This window comes from Scheffersomyces amazonensis (assembly GCF_036850825.1).
Source record: "Scheffersomyces amazonensis strain UFMG-HMD-26.3 chromosome Unknown RJT21scaffold_7, whole genome shotgun sequence".
NCBI classification, from domain to species: domain Eukaryota; kingdom Fungi; phylum Ascomycota; class Pichiomycetes; order Serinales; family Debaryomycetaceae; genus Scheffersomyces; species Scheffersomyces amazonensis.
Window position 1 is genome coordinate 306,034 of NW_027042747.1, and position 15,782 is coordinate 321,815.

Here is a 15,782-nt window from a genome sequence, read left to right on the forward strand (position 1 = left end):
AATAATAATTAGTTAGTTAGTTAATTAATTAGTTAATTGATTATTGTAGCAGTTACTGAATTATGCTATGCGTTGAATTAAAAGAGAATAAGTTTAAATAATTATTACATACATACAGAAATGAACTAAAAAATTTACAGTTAATTTAATCTCTACCAAAATTCAGGTCTGTTCTAGATATCAACGAAGTGGTGGTAATATTTGTGGGTGAACGAATTAATACCGGACTATTAACTTTGGAATTGGAAGTGGAATTCGAAGTGGAATTAGAATTATTCCGATTATGAGGGGAATTATTAGAATGAGTATTATTATTAGTACTATTCTGAGAATCAATTACATCATTAATGCGATTGGTTTTATTATTGTTATTGTTAGTATTCTTAGACCCTATCGAATTTCTTGGTTGTTGCTTAATTTCCTTAGGGGATAAGCCTTGTGATGATGTAGGAGAATTAATCATGAATTGACCTCCACGAGACATGGGTTGTTGAGTTGGAGGTGAACTAGCATTGGGTAATCCTGATTGATTTTGACTGATTGGTGGAGTGTTGAAAGTTTGAGGTGAATAAGGAGAATCACCACGATAACTCTGTTGTTGAGATGATGGTTGTTGTTGTGGTGGTCTACCCCTGGGATTGGAGGTTGCTGTTCTACCCTGAGCATAATTGGATCTAGAATTATTGTTCACTGAGAAGTTATTTGGTGGACTAGGTCCGTATGTGTTACTCATAATGGTCTGTGGTCTTTGGTTTTGACGTTGTTGTTGTTGTTGTTGTTGTTGTTGTTGTTGTTGTTGTTGTTGTTGCTGTTGTTGCTGTTGCTGCTTTTGCTGGGATTGTTGATTGGCCCTTTGAAAATCAAAATTAGGAACATTGGGTAATACCATTGGCAAATCAGCTCCATCATTCAATAAACCAGGAATACGACTTAATACAAGATCCAATTGAGAAAGTGCCTCTCCAACTTGATCAAACCCCTTTGATGAGATCTTCAAGATCCATCTATAATTAAAGATCTGATCACGATAAAAGTCAGCCTCTTCTTTATTTGGTGAAGACATGAATAGAATAGCTGCAAATGTTCCTATTAAAGTAAAATTGGATGATGATGATGAATGCCAAAATGAATGAATATGTTCAGGTTTTAAATCTCTTACAAATTCAATTGAAGCCAATAATCTGGTTTTGGCAGCAGCTCTACAAACAGTTATTAATTCTCTTGGAGGAGAATTACCTGCCAAAGTTTGTTGATAAATTACAGAAGTTATTTTACGATGAAGGGTTAATTCTGTAGCAAAATAAGCTAATTGTAAGTAACCATTGGAACACAATTTTCTGGGTTGAACTGAACTCATTTGTAATTCAATTGGTAATGAATGATACCAAGTTCTTAATCTTAATTGTAAAGGCTTAGCAATTTTTAATACATCATTAACATTTGTAATATCAACCATGGCTCTCATTGAATAAAATTGATCTAAGAGATCGGAAAGAATCATTGATAACTCAATTAGATTCATGAATATCTTCTTGCCATTATCTATATCTGATGATCCTTCCTTTAAATCGCCATCACCATGTTTTTCAGGAAAATCTTCTTCAACAAGTGAAACAACTACCCAATTACGTTCATTTATATGGGTTGGTCTAGAATGTTTTAAAGACAACCATTTGTCTTCCATATATACAGCCCAAGCTAATCTCTTTCTTAATCCTCTTTCCCATTTAGGTAATTTCCAATTATTACAGTCTAAACCTAAACCAAGCTCTTCAGCCAAAGCAGTAACTTGTGAACATAATACCCATTCACTATAATCAGTATCTCCAAGTGCTGAATTGTTATTATTCTGAGTCAGATTTGGATCACTGGGACTATTACTTGCTGCATTGTTTTTGGTATGTTGAATAATATGTTTACATTGTAATAATAATAATCCAGCTTGCACAGCACTTAATTTGGGTCTCTTTAATATTTCCAAGAAATAATTATTCAACCCTATTTTTAAAATAAGTTCTACATTTGGCTTAGGGAATCTGTTTAATTGAGGATCATAATCCCACCATTGTATAGCTAACACATATACGGCCGCTAATAATGGAGCACTGAATTCTCGATGCGTGCGAGAATACTTCTCAAGGAATACTTTCTTATGTAATATAGGGTAAGATGGATGAATAATTCTGAAATATAAATCAATTAAGATTTGACCATGAGGAGCTATGAATTTCTCAATAGTATCAACATCATTAGACATGGTTTGATATGATTGAGGTGATTGATCATCTTTAAGAACAAATTGAGTTTTATCACTTACTTTTCTTAATGAAATTGCATTACTAAGATTTACTTGTTCAATCTTTCCCATTGAAGAACTTGGTGATGGACCATTACTATCACCACCTTTATTATTATTATTGTTGTTATTAGAATTATTCTGAGCATCAATTATTAAATTCAATAAATTGACATCATATAAATAAGATGTTGGACCAACATAAAAGCTTGATCTAGGAAATTGTAAGGATAATGTTTTCTTCAATAAAGAATTATTAATAACTGAGTAATCTTGGATTGGTGCTACATCTCTTATTGGTACGTCTGGAGCTACTATTATTGATTGATCATTATGAATGGATGTTAACATGGATAAATCATTACCCTTTTCATTTTTACGCTTTAATGAAGGACCAGAATCTGGTTCTGTTGTTTTCCTCTTCATAGATGGACTGGTATAGGTACAGGTTAATGATTTGGATTCACACTGTACACAATTATTGGTGTTGGGTATTATAACACACTTTGTTTTCTTTCTTCTACAATGATCACAAGGACGACGTTGTTTGGATTTGGTAGGTATCGTAGAAAATTGATTTGCTGATGAATTATCTGTTATTGGATCATTAGTGGAATGTTGACCTTGTGGTATTGGATTTTCCGGATGAATATTGTTTTGGAATTGGATAGATTGCATGATATGATTGGTAGATGATGGGCCTACTGAATTAGCTCCCAACCCAACATTATATAATAAGTCATTATCATTAGGATCCATAAATATACTAGAAGCCCAATTTGAATCAATATAATTATCAGGAGAATGATGATCAAATTCATTAGTTGCTTCTAAACTATTTATATTTCTAGCCTCTAAATCTAGGTGTTGCTTATATCCATTTTGACTTCCATATATATTCCCATTATTACTATCATTAGAACTATCTTTATTATTGATATTGGTTCTCTTCCCATTATTGGAATTAATATTATTATTAATATTATTATTATTATTACTATTCTTATTACTATTCTTATTATTATTCAAATTATTATTCTCTCCTATATCCTTAATATTAGCATTAGTTGATGTTAGACTCGACATCCCCAGATTCCCTATAGTATTATTCGATTGGTTTTCTTCTTGCTGGTAGTGTAGTTGATGATTATTACTTGTCGTTGTGCTCCCCCTCATACTGGGATTGATACAACCTCTTTTTTATGGCTGAGCGAACAAACAAAATTTTACAACAACGATAAAACACTGAGCAATATTAACTCCTTGATCGTACTCGCGGTTGATTCCTGTTTTTCGATCTGACCCTCGACAACACAATTATGGCCTAATTTTCTGGACCTTTGCTCCTATGTTTTGTAGATAAGTTTTTTTTTGATTAATTTTTTTTTCCTTCCTTCCTTTACTGTATCCTTAAAAATAGCACATATTTGTATGCAGTCAAGATTCATAAAGTAGTAGTTAATGAATTTCATTAATTAGTGTTTTGGTCGATTTTTTGTAATTACATATAGTAGACTAAGTATATAATCATAACGCTAAGCATATAGTTAGTAATCCTTTACTTGTAGTTATATTTAAATAATTTAGTAGCTCATACAATCTTTAACTCCTTTTGAATTCTTTTAGTGTATATTTATAAACGTGATACGTCATGTGATTCGTTTTACTTTACTTTACTCGATACCCTACAGCGTTTAAATTTTTACAGCCAAAATATTTCACATCCATTCTCCGTAGCTCTTCCTTCAAGTCAATCATATTCATCATGACCATATCTTAAATCAACCATTCATATCATTAGTTATACTACAACCACTTCCTAAGTTATTTCAATATCATTCTTTATTTTCAATTGGTCTATGATGTATCCAATAAAACTAGCTTGCGGGATAGCTATTTTCTACTGATCTTTCCGAATCGGATGTCGTGGTCGTTAAGTTTAGGATATACTGGAAGTCCCAGCCCAGAATGTCTTGTGATTTACTATAGTGAGGGAGCAAAAGAGATCCATGTTCGTGTGATAACCTTTCGGAAACGACTATGATTCCTTTGGCAGGGGATTATAGTTTAAGTACGGAGGTCATTGCTAGAGGTTTGGCTGGAGAGGGAACCGAAAGTTAAACAGCGTAGAATTTGGTGATTGATTCTTCTTCACTTAGTAGGGAAGGTTGGTACTGTCGTATCAGCCACTAAGACTAGGCGGGTGGTTTCCCCTGGAAATTATCACGTCTGATTGGTAATCTAAATCTAAGATTCAATCGACAAAGAACTATACAGAAATTCTAATTCTTACGATCAACAGATTGAAGATGAAGTTTGTGAAAGTAAGAAAATAGTTTTGAAAGCAACGTTATGTGGAGTTGAATATAGAATACTCAATTATATTTTACTCTAAAATTCATTATTGTCTCGACTAGGTTGGTTTAAGGCATTTCTCAGAGTGTTTGGTGATTAAAGGGTCCAGAAGGATAGATTGTACTGTATTATGAATCCTGATTACTAACTTATTATTTTGTAGGCTATGGTGGTTTAAGGATGTTTTGTCCCGACTGTTTGGTTTAAGTCATTTCTCAAAATGTGCTGTGTTACTAATGCTGTTACGAATGCTGCTAACTTATTGTTTTGTAGGCTATGGTGGATGGTGATTTAAGGGTGTTTTGTCCCGACTGTTTGGTTTAGGTTATTTCTCAAAATGTGCCGTGTTAAGAATGCTGCTATCCTATTATTTTTCAAGGGGTTGTTTGAGGGCTTTTTTTTTCAGTTTTAAGGGTTGGAGTTGGGTCAAATTACATGTGGTGATATGTTTTGATCGTGAAACATTCTATGATACATCTTCTCATTTTTGACAATTGGAAATAAATTGCCATTTACGATTAATATTGTTTATCATACTACTATCCAAAATGATTATAAAACTTTTTATTAATTATTTGCTAATTTCCTAAGTTTTAAACAATTTTGGCACTTTCACTTTCCTAAATTTAACAATAACAGGTTTGAAAGAAGTCTTACATAGTTTAGAGACACACAAGGTACTGTAATACCCATTCATTTTTTTAACATTATATTTGTAGGTCAATCATAGTGCCCGGGCCCGGGTCTCGAAGAATAAATTCTTATTCATTACTAGGACGTTGTTCATATTATCAAGATCTTTGATTTTTCATTATCGTTCAACCTATATATACGGTTTAATTCATTAACATTATATTTCTAGGAAAGTTTTTCCAGGTTGGGGTGGGGATTACATAAAAAAAACGGTTGCATTATTAACTTCAGAGAAGAATTTAGGATTGCTAAATACTGACATTACAATTTATAGCGAACAATGATTTAGATTAACGAATTTTTCTAGGACTAATAACTAACATTCATTATAGTATAAAAAACACAACCTTTCATTTAAGGTTTTGGCATTTATGTGAGCAAAAAAAAATAAAAATAAAAAAATAGAAAGTGGGGGCGGGGTAACCTGGAAAAACTACTACACATACAATGAGGCCAAGAAATTACATCGAATCCGTCAAAATTACAATTATATTACAAATTTCAGGAAATCATTTCGAATAACTATTGATTTTTCAAATCTAGGATACTCTCTATCGTATTCCTCTAATATTTCTTAAATTTAAATTAAATGTACATTACAATTTATATATATACAACTGAAAACAGAAAATTGGGGGAAAAAGTGAAATCCCCCAATTTTTCTGAATTGTAAAGGCTCACTCCTCTCTTGAAAGGCATACCTCGAAAGAATAAAAATAAATTAAAAAATAAAGTACGGAAGAATATGACCTGAATTCATCAAACGTCAAGTTGCTACAGCTAATTCAGTTTTATTAGCTATTGTTTGTGTACTCCAAATAAAATGTTGAACTCCGTGTCAAAATAAAGAAGGCGGGGAATGTGGGAACCAAATAATAACCATATTAAAGGGGTCGAAAATGGGATTGACGGTTCATTTATAATCCTTGAGAGCCTTTAACAGCCGTGCCAGTTTCCACTTAAGGGGGCTTTAGAAGGGATAAAATAAAAACATAAAAGCCAAAGCCATTTTTTTTGAATTCTAATCAATTCTAGTGAACATCATCACCTCGCCTGGACTAACTCTAATTAATTCTGAATTATGGAATAGATATGATTTAAAGAAATATTTTTTAAGAAACATAACCAAAATCGCAACAATACACAAAATTATTGTTGGAGGATATTTACACCATCTGAATCATACGAAGATATCCAGACACGGAGTACAATGTGAATTACAGATTCTATAGGTGCCTCGAGCACACATTTAGAGTCAAATCCCATTAATTTCTCCAGATTACCCCAATAATTTTAGTCAAATTTTATTTTCGTTATAAATAGTTTATATAAATTCCCAATTACATTTCTATCATTTTTTTATTAAATATAATTATTGCTAGTATAATTATTATAAGTAAAATTAACTTATAATGTCTAAAGTTGACGCTTCACATATTGAAAATCGTGACTCCAAAGCAAATATATCTCATATTGAGGTTGAAGGGGTAAGTGATTCAAAAATCACACAAGAACAAGATGTTGGATTTTTAGAAACTAATTCATTAAAAGATCAAGAAGAAGAATTAGAATATTATGATCTTCCTGAATCTCTTCAAGGTTTAACTCAAGACGAGTTACGTGAATTGGATAGAAAAACAACCAGAAAGATCGACCTTCGTTTAATGCCAATGTTAATTTATATTTATATTTTAAATTATTTGGATAGAAATAATATTGCTTCTGCTAGATTAGGTGGATTAGAAGAAGATTTAGGATTGGTTGGTTCTCAATATCAAACTGCTATTTCGATTTTATTCGTTGGTTATATTACTTTCCAAATTCCTTCCAATATGTTATTAAATAAATTAGGTAGACCCTCATTATATATCACGACAATTATGACCGTTTGGGGTATAATATCTACATGTACTGGTGCTGTTCAAAGTTATCATGGTTTATTAGCAGTTAGAATTATATTAGGGATAGTTGAATCTGGATTTTTCAGTGGTGCGTTAGCAATTCTTTCTAATTGGTATGACAAGAAGAGTCTTTCATTTAGGAATTCTATTCTTTATTCTGGTTCATTAATGAGTAGTGCATGGAGTGGATTAATTGCCGCTGGTATTATTGATAATATGGATGGAAAAGGAGGTTTAAGATCCTGGAGATACTTATTCTTCATTGAAGGTGCTATCACTGTTGTTTCGGTTCCATTTGCTTATTTTATTCTTCCTGATAATCCTTCTAATACTAAGTTTCTTAATCAACAAGAAAAGGATATTATTCAATGGAAATTAAAAAGAGATATTGGTACTTCAGACTCTGATCAAGAAGCTCAAGAATCTACTGTAACTGGATTCTTATTAGCTGTTAAAGATTTAAAGGTTTGGTTGGTAACACTTATATTAACATTCTTAGTTGCTGCTTGTGGTGTCACCAATTTTTTCCCATCCGTTGTTCAAACCTTGAATTTCAGTAAGACCGTCACCTTATGTTTAACCGCTCCTCCATATTGTATTGCTGTTGTTGCAACCTACATATGGTCAAGGCATGCTGATAAAACTGGAGAAAGATTTTTACATGTATCGATTCCATTAGTTGGAGCATTAATATCATTCATAATTTCAGCATCAACATTAAATACTGGAGCTAGATATTTTGCCATGTGTTTAATGATTCCTTCATTATATTGTTCATTTACGATTATATTGTCATGGATGTCTAATTGTTGTCCCAGACCACCAGCCAAAAGAGCAGTTGCACTTGCATTAATGAACTGTATTTCTAATTCTACATCTATTTGGAATGCTTATTTATATCCTGCTAGTGCTGCCCCAAGATATTTAACTGCCTTTATTTGTAACTGTGTATTCATCTTATGTGCCATTATATTTGCTGTTGTTTTACGAGTTAGATTAATGACATTAAATAAGAGAATTGAAAGAGGAACAATTAATTGGACCAAGGAATTAGGTCAAGGTAATGATGCATCGAAGGTAGCTGCAGATTTTAGATTTTTGTATTAGCATAACTATATATATATATGAATCAGTATGACTTAATTTCAAAAAAGTTTTGTAAATGTAGTTACGAAAATTATATATGTGGAATATCATAAACCTCTACCAAAAACAATATAAACTTATGAGGCTCTATCCTCTATTACTACATCCGTACTAGGATCATTAGGATTAAGAGTTTGAACTTGCTTTTTCACTTTGAACCATATCGTTGACTTCAATTCAAATCCTACAAGTTCACCTATATTATCGAATTGTGGTCCCCTTTCGTATTTGACCCAAACCTTCTACCTTGAGATTTAACCCGCCCAAGCCCCATGTAAATGCAGCGAACACTTGTCGCTACCCAAAATGGCTTTTTTATAGTAGTACAAAACGCAAGGATATATATTTTTTACGCATCTAATTATTTTTTGGCCCCCTTTTTTATTCTCTTTTTTTGTTGTATTTTTTATTCTCATCTTTTATTGCGCTTTTGCTCATCATTTGATATTTTGCAACTATTTCTAGCTAAACATATTGAATTCATATGCTTATTTAATATTATGCTCTATATTTTCCCCATATCTTATCTGTTGGTGATTTCTTGACTTGTAGTTATTATATTATTCCAAATATTTTTGCACCTTATTAGCATAATTCTTTTTTCTAATGTTGAATGGTTGAATCTTTCCGAAATTATTAAAGGACAAACTAGTTATAGGTACAATACGAACTATTACAAATCCTGAACACATGACATGTGTCAATTTCAAAAGATGATATACGTTTGAAATTAACGGCATCTGATGCTTCTGTTCATGATACAGACTATATCATGAAAGAATTGTATAAACAAAAGGATTATGACATACTCAGTAGAGGTGTGTGGATATATTGAAATAATGTAAGTAAATCTAACTCCGGAGTTATCAGACTTCAATTACTTGAGGTGCCCATGAATTCGGAAGTGTGAATAAAACGTTTAACACAGTACTAGAATATTCAAAAGCACTTCTAAGGTGAAATCGACTACTAAGGTGCCCTTTTTCTTAAATTAGTTTATTTAAGTGATTCTTTACACTACTTTGAAAATATCATGTGTCAAAATACCATTAGGTTTCTAACCATTTGTTTGTTCTAGTTCCTTCCATTTGTGAATAGTCCGTAAACTGATAATGAAACTTTTGCGATTTAGGTGTAAAGCAGGCTTCTTAAATAACCACATGTTAGTGTCTCCGTAAGTATCTCAGCATAGTATTTGTATGCCTATTTCACTCTTGTAACAGGTCAATAGAATATATCAATTTCCGTTATTTATTTACATATACATTTGTTTTTTTGAGAGATCCCTATTCCTTGAAATTCATTAAAGTAGCTCTAGTCCCAAGGTGAATGTACATTATCTTCTCTTCTGAACTACTTAGATTAGCATGATCTAATCACAGATGCTCACTAATAAGAGCAGTAATGCTTACAGTGTGTATATACACTCAGTGTGATAAATCACGTATGGATAACATATCCACCTACACGTATACACTTACCACTTACCACTTACCACTTACAGTAGGCACTAAAAGATACGTATACGTACATTCAGTGTCCTTTATTGACTCAGTATTCAGTAACACTGGGTATGTCAATTAATGACAATCAATATGACAAATACTTGTCGCAGAATTAGGCGTGTCACAATTGTTTGCCACTTGCGACACACACTCCCATTTTTTCGTCACTGCACAAGCATACTAAATTAGGCAGGAGATATCGGACTCACTATCCTTTACTTCCCTATAACTATAAAACTACACTAAGTGATTCCACAGTTATAAAGGCATAGCGAGAAGAGTTTAGGGAGATAGTACAGTACCGTAATCCAATTAGCGACAAATTTACTGAGACCATATACCACCCTGAGAAAAAGTTGCCTAACTATAAGTTAGCTCACTAAGCAGGAAGAAGCATTACCACACTTAGTAATAAACAACTAAATCACTAACCAATCAATAGTATAGTGTAGTATACTATAGTATTTTACAGTACAGTGCACAGATGTCCCATAAAAGTCACCTGTCAAGTGATCGGGAGGATCCAGACCTCTACTTGGCCAATGCCGGTCCAAGGTATGAAGACACGCAGGATGATGAGTCAGAAGCTCTAAGACGATTATCGGAACAGGCTCAAAGAAGACGAGGCAGTAACAGGCCCAGTGACGATAGTTTCTACGACGAGGATATTGCGTATGAGGACGAAGAAGTGGATGAAGATGAGGATGGGGTTGAGCATATTGAAGAGGAAGAGGACGAAGAGGACGAAGAGGATGAAGAAGAAGAGGACGAAGATGAAGAAGATGAAGAAGACGAAGACAATATCGAACCTGCGGAGTTTCTAAGAAGAATCATGGATGCAGGCCAAGCACAGAACTTTGGTATCCATGGAGCAGACCATGAAGATGCGGAAGAGGAAGTGGATAGAGATGAAGATGATGAGGATGATGGCGACGAAGATGATCCTAGACACGAATTATTGAGAGCCCTTGGATCCCTTCCCCGCGTAGCCACCAATGCTCGAGGAGACAATAATGGAGATAGAGCTCAAGGATTTGTGGATGCAGTTCAACGATTAATGGGAGGAGGAATTATATTTGGAGGTGGAATGAATCGAGACAATCTGGAAATGGAAGCATTAATCAATAATTTAAATCAACGAGGCGATACATACATTATTCTTGAGACACTTAATGAATTATCTGAACGATTATTAATGATGAATGGGATTACAGCAGAAAGACTTATCCCTGCCAATAAATTAGCCAAGAGTTTAGTTAATATTATGACAGATCCAGTATTAGCACAAGAATTAGAATTACAATTAGTGGCTTGTCGATGTCTCTATAATTTTCTTGAAGTTAATCAAGATTTTATTCATGAAGCTTTAAATAATCATGCCATAGAAGCATTATGTAGTAAATTATTAGAAATCACATATATTGATTTGACAGAACAAGCACTTCAAACACTTGAAATGATTTCTAGAGATACTATATCTCATAATAGTATTATAGCTCATGATGGTTTAAGAGCTTGTCTATTATATTTGGATTTTTTAACCATTCATGCTCAACGCAAATGTTTATCCATTGTATCTAATTCTTGTACGAATATTTCTATATCGAATTTCGTTAAGGTTAGAGATATTATTGATAATATAGCACAAGTAGTTGAGAATCATTCCGATCCTGTGGTGGTAGAGAATGCGTGGTTAACTATCTCACGAATCATTATTAGTTTTAAGTCAAAGCAAGATTTATTAGAAGAATTGTTTCTGAATAAAGGAGCCTTATTGAAAAGTCTTAGTCAAACGATTTATTTCAGTTGTAATAAGTCGATGAATTCTGTTTCCGATACAGAATCTTCTAAAGTGGCATTAAATTATAGTTCATGTTTAAGTTTAATACGATCCTTAATTATATTAAGTAGTATTAGTGTGGATATCTCTAGAATCTTAATTGAAGATTGTTCAATTGGAGAAATCATTATTCATTCCCTTAATAAGTATTCCAAATCAAAACCTAATCAACTGATAGATTCAATGGATCCTGTAGTAGTGGAGGTGGCTCTGATATCTATTGAAGCATTAATGGCAGCTCCAAAGGAGATTCTTTCTCAATTCTTAAATCTAATTGGTTATTTACTTCCTATAAGTTATTCATCTAAAGATACTCCCTTTTTAAATGAAGGTTATGAATATTTAGATGAACGAGCTAAACTTAATCAAGCTAGAATAACTTTAAGTAATGAGATTATTCCCGATAAGTATCATGAATTTGTTAAGGATGTATTTCCTTTATTAATTACTAGTTTCCAAGCAACTATGGATTATGAAATTAGACGGAAAGTGTTAATTAATTTATATCGTATAGCCACTTCGAGTTATAAAGCTCAATTTACTGCAGCACAAGTAGATGCTATATCGAATCTTTTGGCTTCGGTAGCCAATCATTCGAAGGGAATCATTGCGAGTGAGTTCTCATCTGTAGAAGCAATTGAACCAGATGGTCAAGAGGATGTTGATATGGAGAGAGAGTCAGTTGTAAATGAGGAGGCAGACATTGAAGAAGAAGAGGACGATGAAGAGGAAGAGGATGAAGAAGAAGAGGACGATGAAGATGAAGAAGAAGAGGAGGAAGAAGAAGAAGAAGAAGAAGAAGAGGAGGAGGAAGAGGAAGAGGAAACTCGCAATCCAACAACCCAGCTCTACTTCCGCAAGTCATCTGCCCACGACAGCACTAAGCTCAACTCCAACGTACTTCTTCTCGAATCACTCATCATCGCCAAGACACTCTTGGAACTCAATCCAGTAACGTTTACTCAGGCGTTTGAAAGAGAAGGACTTTTAAATGATACCTTTAGTATTCTTCAAAGTCTTAAGGGGAAAGTCAATGCACCCAAAGCAGAAAGTACTCGTATGCATTCATATTCTTCCAGTTATACCAATAAGTTTATTGATGTAGAATTCACTCGAGATTATGAGATTGAATTATCAGCTGATAAGATCTTTAGTCATATTGAAAGTATTTGTCTTTCAATAGAAACTCTCTATCATCATGCCAAATTCAATATCACTTATGATAGTGTACCGGAACATATGAAGGCAGTAGAATCTATTGTGACTACTTTACAAGATCAAAAATTAATCAAGACTTTCTCTTTGGATATTTGGAAGGAACTCTGGGAAAAGTTATATTCTGCTCTTGATAATGCTGAACAAATCTCAAGTTTTGAATTAATATCTTCAGGAATTATTGATTCACTTGCACATATATTCACATCGGATAATTATGATTTTGGTTATGAATATAATGATTGTTATAAAGCATTTATAGGAGTATTCTTTGGAGATCGTATGAAGGGAGGTGCCCAATTCTTAGTATGTAAATTACAAGAAGCTTTAACTCGATGTGAATCATTTGAAATCATTTCTGCAGGTACAACCCCAACTACCACTACAACAGGTTCAGTATTTCATAATGAAAATCAAACCTCAGTTATGGCTAAACAAATTAAATTGAAATTATCTTCTGATGATGAAGGTGATAAGAAATTACCTCCAAGTATGCAAAGTATGATATTATCAGTTCATGCTATAGCTACTTTTAAATCTGTTGATGCATTCTTAAAGCAAAGAATTAAATTTGTAGAAGATTTAAATGATTTAGGATTAAGGGGTCCTGCTTCTATGCTTGAAGAGTTAGCTCATCCTGAAGAAAGTAGAAAGAATCAAGTTAATTTGGAATTTCTCCTTAATGATGAAGTAATTCCTAATGAAATCACTATCTATGGAGCCATCTATCGATCCTTACAAACTAGACCCGATGAAATCATTGACCCTCTGAGAATTTGGACTAGTATTCATAATATAAAGTATAGAAAAATCAGTTCTGAAGTATCAAAAGAGAGTAAACCTATAACTTATAATTTTAATGTTAGTGAGAATGAATTAGAACTGTATGATAAAACTACCATTAGTATATTAAAATTATTAAAAGTACTTTTTGAAATGAATACTCTTGTTAGAAATAATATTTCTGGTGGTAATGTTATTAGAGAAAGTGAATTTATGAATTGGAAATTAACAGTTAAATTAAATCGTCAATTAGAAGAACCTTTAGTAGTGGCCAGTGGAACTTTACCAGGTTGGAGTATTCATGTAACTAAACAATTTCCATTTTTATTCCCATTAGAAACTCGAATCTTTTTCTTACAATCTACATCATTTGGTTATTCTCGACTTATTCATCATTGGCAAGTTAAAACTAATCAAGCTATTGAAGAGAATAATCATCATAATAATTCTAATCAAGCCGTGCAATTAGGTAGACCTACTAGAAGAAAAGTAAGAATTTCAAGAAAAATGATATTACAAAGTGCTGTAAAAGTTCTTGGACTTTATGGTTCAACTCCAGGAATATTAGAAATTGAATACTTTGATGAAGTAGGATCAGGTTTAGGTCCAACATTAGAATTTTATGCTACTATTTCTAAGGAATTCTCTAAAAAAATGTTAAAATTATGGCGAGATGATGGTTCTGATGATCATAATGAATATATTACTAATAAACAAGGATTATTTCCTTGTCCAATGGATAAAGCTCAATTAAATAGTGAAAATGGTCGGAAAGTACTTTATTTCTTTTCTTCATTAGGTAAATTTATTGCTCGAGCTTTATTAGATTCTCGAATAATTGATTTTAATTTTAATTCAACATTTTTAAAATTAGTACAAACATTTAATTTCCATGGAGCTCAAAAATCCAATTCTCGGAATTTAAAGAAAATGGCTAATTTAGCTACTTTAAGACTTGTTGATAATGATTTAGCTAATTCATTAGATCATCTTTTAAAGTATGTTAATAGTACTAAACTTGAAGATTTACTGATTTATTTTGAATTACCTGGTTATCCTGATTATGAATTAATTCCTGGTGGTAAAGATATTCCTGTAGATGCATCTAATGTAGAATTATATGTATCTAAAGTTCTTGAAGCAACTCTTTATAGTGGAATTATTCATCAAACTAAAGCATTTATGGATGGATTTTCAAAAGTATTTCCTATAAATTCATTAATCTTATTTTCTCCAATTGAATTAGCAGGATTATTTGGTAATGCAGAAGAAGATTGGTCAGTAGATACTTTAACTTCAGCAGTTAATGCTAATCATGGTTATAATAAAGAATCAGAAGCTATAAAATCATTAATTAGTATTCTTGTGGAATTTACTCCTGATCAACGAAGAGTATTTCTCCAATTCTTAACTGGATCTCCTAAATTACCTATTGGAGGTTTCAAAGCTCTTAGACCAGAATTAACGGTGGTTAGAAAACATGGTGAAGGCGGATTAAAAGATGATGATTATTTACCGAGTGTAATGACTTGTGCTAATTACTTGAAGTTACCTAAATATTCTTCGAGAGATTTAATGAAGAGTCGATTATTGCAGGCCATCAATGAAGGGGCTGGAGCTTTCTTATTGTCTTAGGGGTTGTATATAGAGTTATAGTTGTAATGTATTTGTAAGTAAACCTACCAAATAGTAATAGGAATTAACACATCTAAGTTACCTTGTAATTTACACTAGTCTATAAACATTAATAGTTGTTGAATCAGTTGTACATAATTATTTTTTAGCGATTTATATATTTTCTTATTCTTGTCAGATTCAAAAAACGCATTGGCCGCTTGACTATTAACTTCACTATTTCAATGAGTTTGAATTCCTGACACTCGTGATATTCTCGATATCATCAATAAACTGGCAAAGCACCAATAATTTTCCCCCACGGTTATTGCCAAATTATTGCTGTACATACCTATGTTGAAGTCATGGGGAACGAACAACATTGCATTGCCACTTACATTAAATAAACGGGGAGCCAAAAAAACAACCCCCCC

At 32.6% G+C, this 15,782-nt stretch overlaps 3 protein-coding genes across 3 annotated transcripts; 2 read left to right on the top strand and 1 right to left on the bottom strand. All coding sequences in view use genetic code 12, as the record gives it.

Annotated features, from left to right (window-relative positions):
* Positions 1-5: 5 nt before the first annotated feature.
* DAL81 (Dal81p) lies at positions 6-3,236 on the bottom strand. Its single transcript, XM_064882503.1, has one exon. The coding sequence runs from the start codon at positions 3,053-3,055 to the stop codon at positions 146-148; it is 2,910 nt and encodes a 969-aa protein (XP_064736277.1). The 5' UTR covers positions 3,056-3,236; the 3' UTR covers positions 6-145.
* A 3,520-nt stretch (positions 3,237-6,756) lies between these two features.
* On the top strand, positions 6,757-8,352 carry RJT21DRAFT_116004 (uncharacterized protein; the record flags this gene model as incomplete). The annotated part of the gene is made up of 1 exon (XM_064880386.1): positions 6,757-8,352. The coding sequence occupies one exon, from the start codon at positions 6,757-6,759 to the stop codon at positions 8,350-8,352; it is 1,596 nt and encodes a 531-aa protein (XP_064736278.1).
* A 1,784-nt stretch (positions 8,353-10,136) lies between these two features.
* On the top strand, positions 10,137-15,440 carry RJT21DRAFT_122774 (putative ubiquitin-protein ligase). The gene has a single exon (XM_064882504.1). It carries the CDS (start codon positions 10,381-10,383, stop codon positions 15,367-15,369), a length of 4,989 nt encoding a protein of 1,662 aa, XP_064736279.1. The 5' UTR covers positions 10,137-10,380; the 3' UTR covers positions 15,370-15,440.
* The last annotated feature ends 342 nt before the right edge of the window (positions 15,441-15,782 follow it).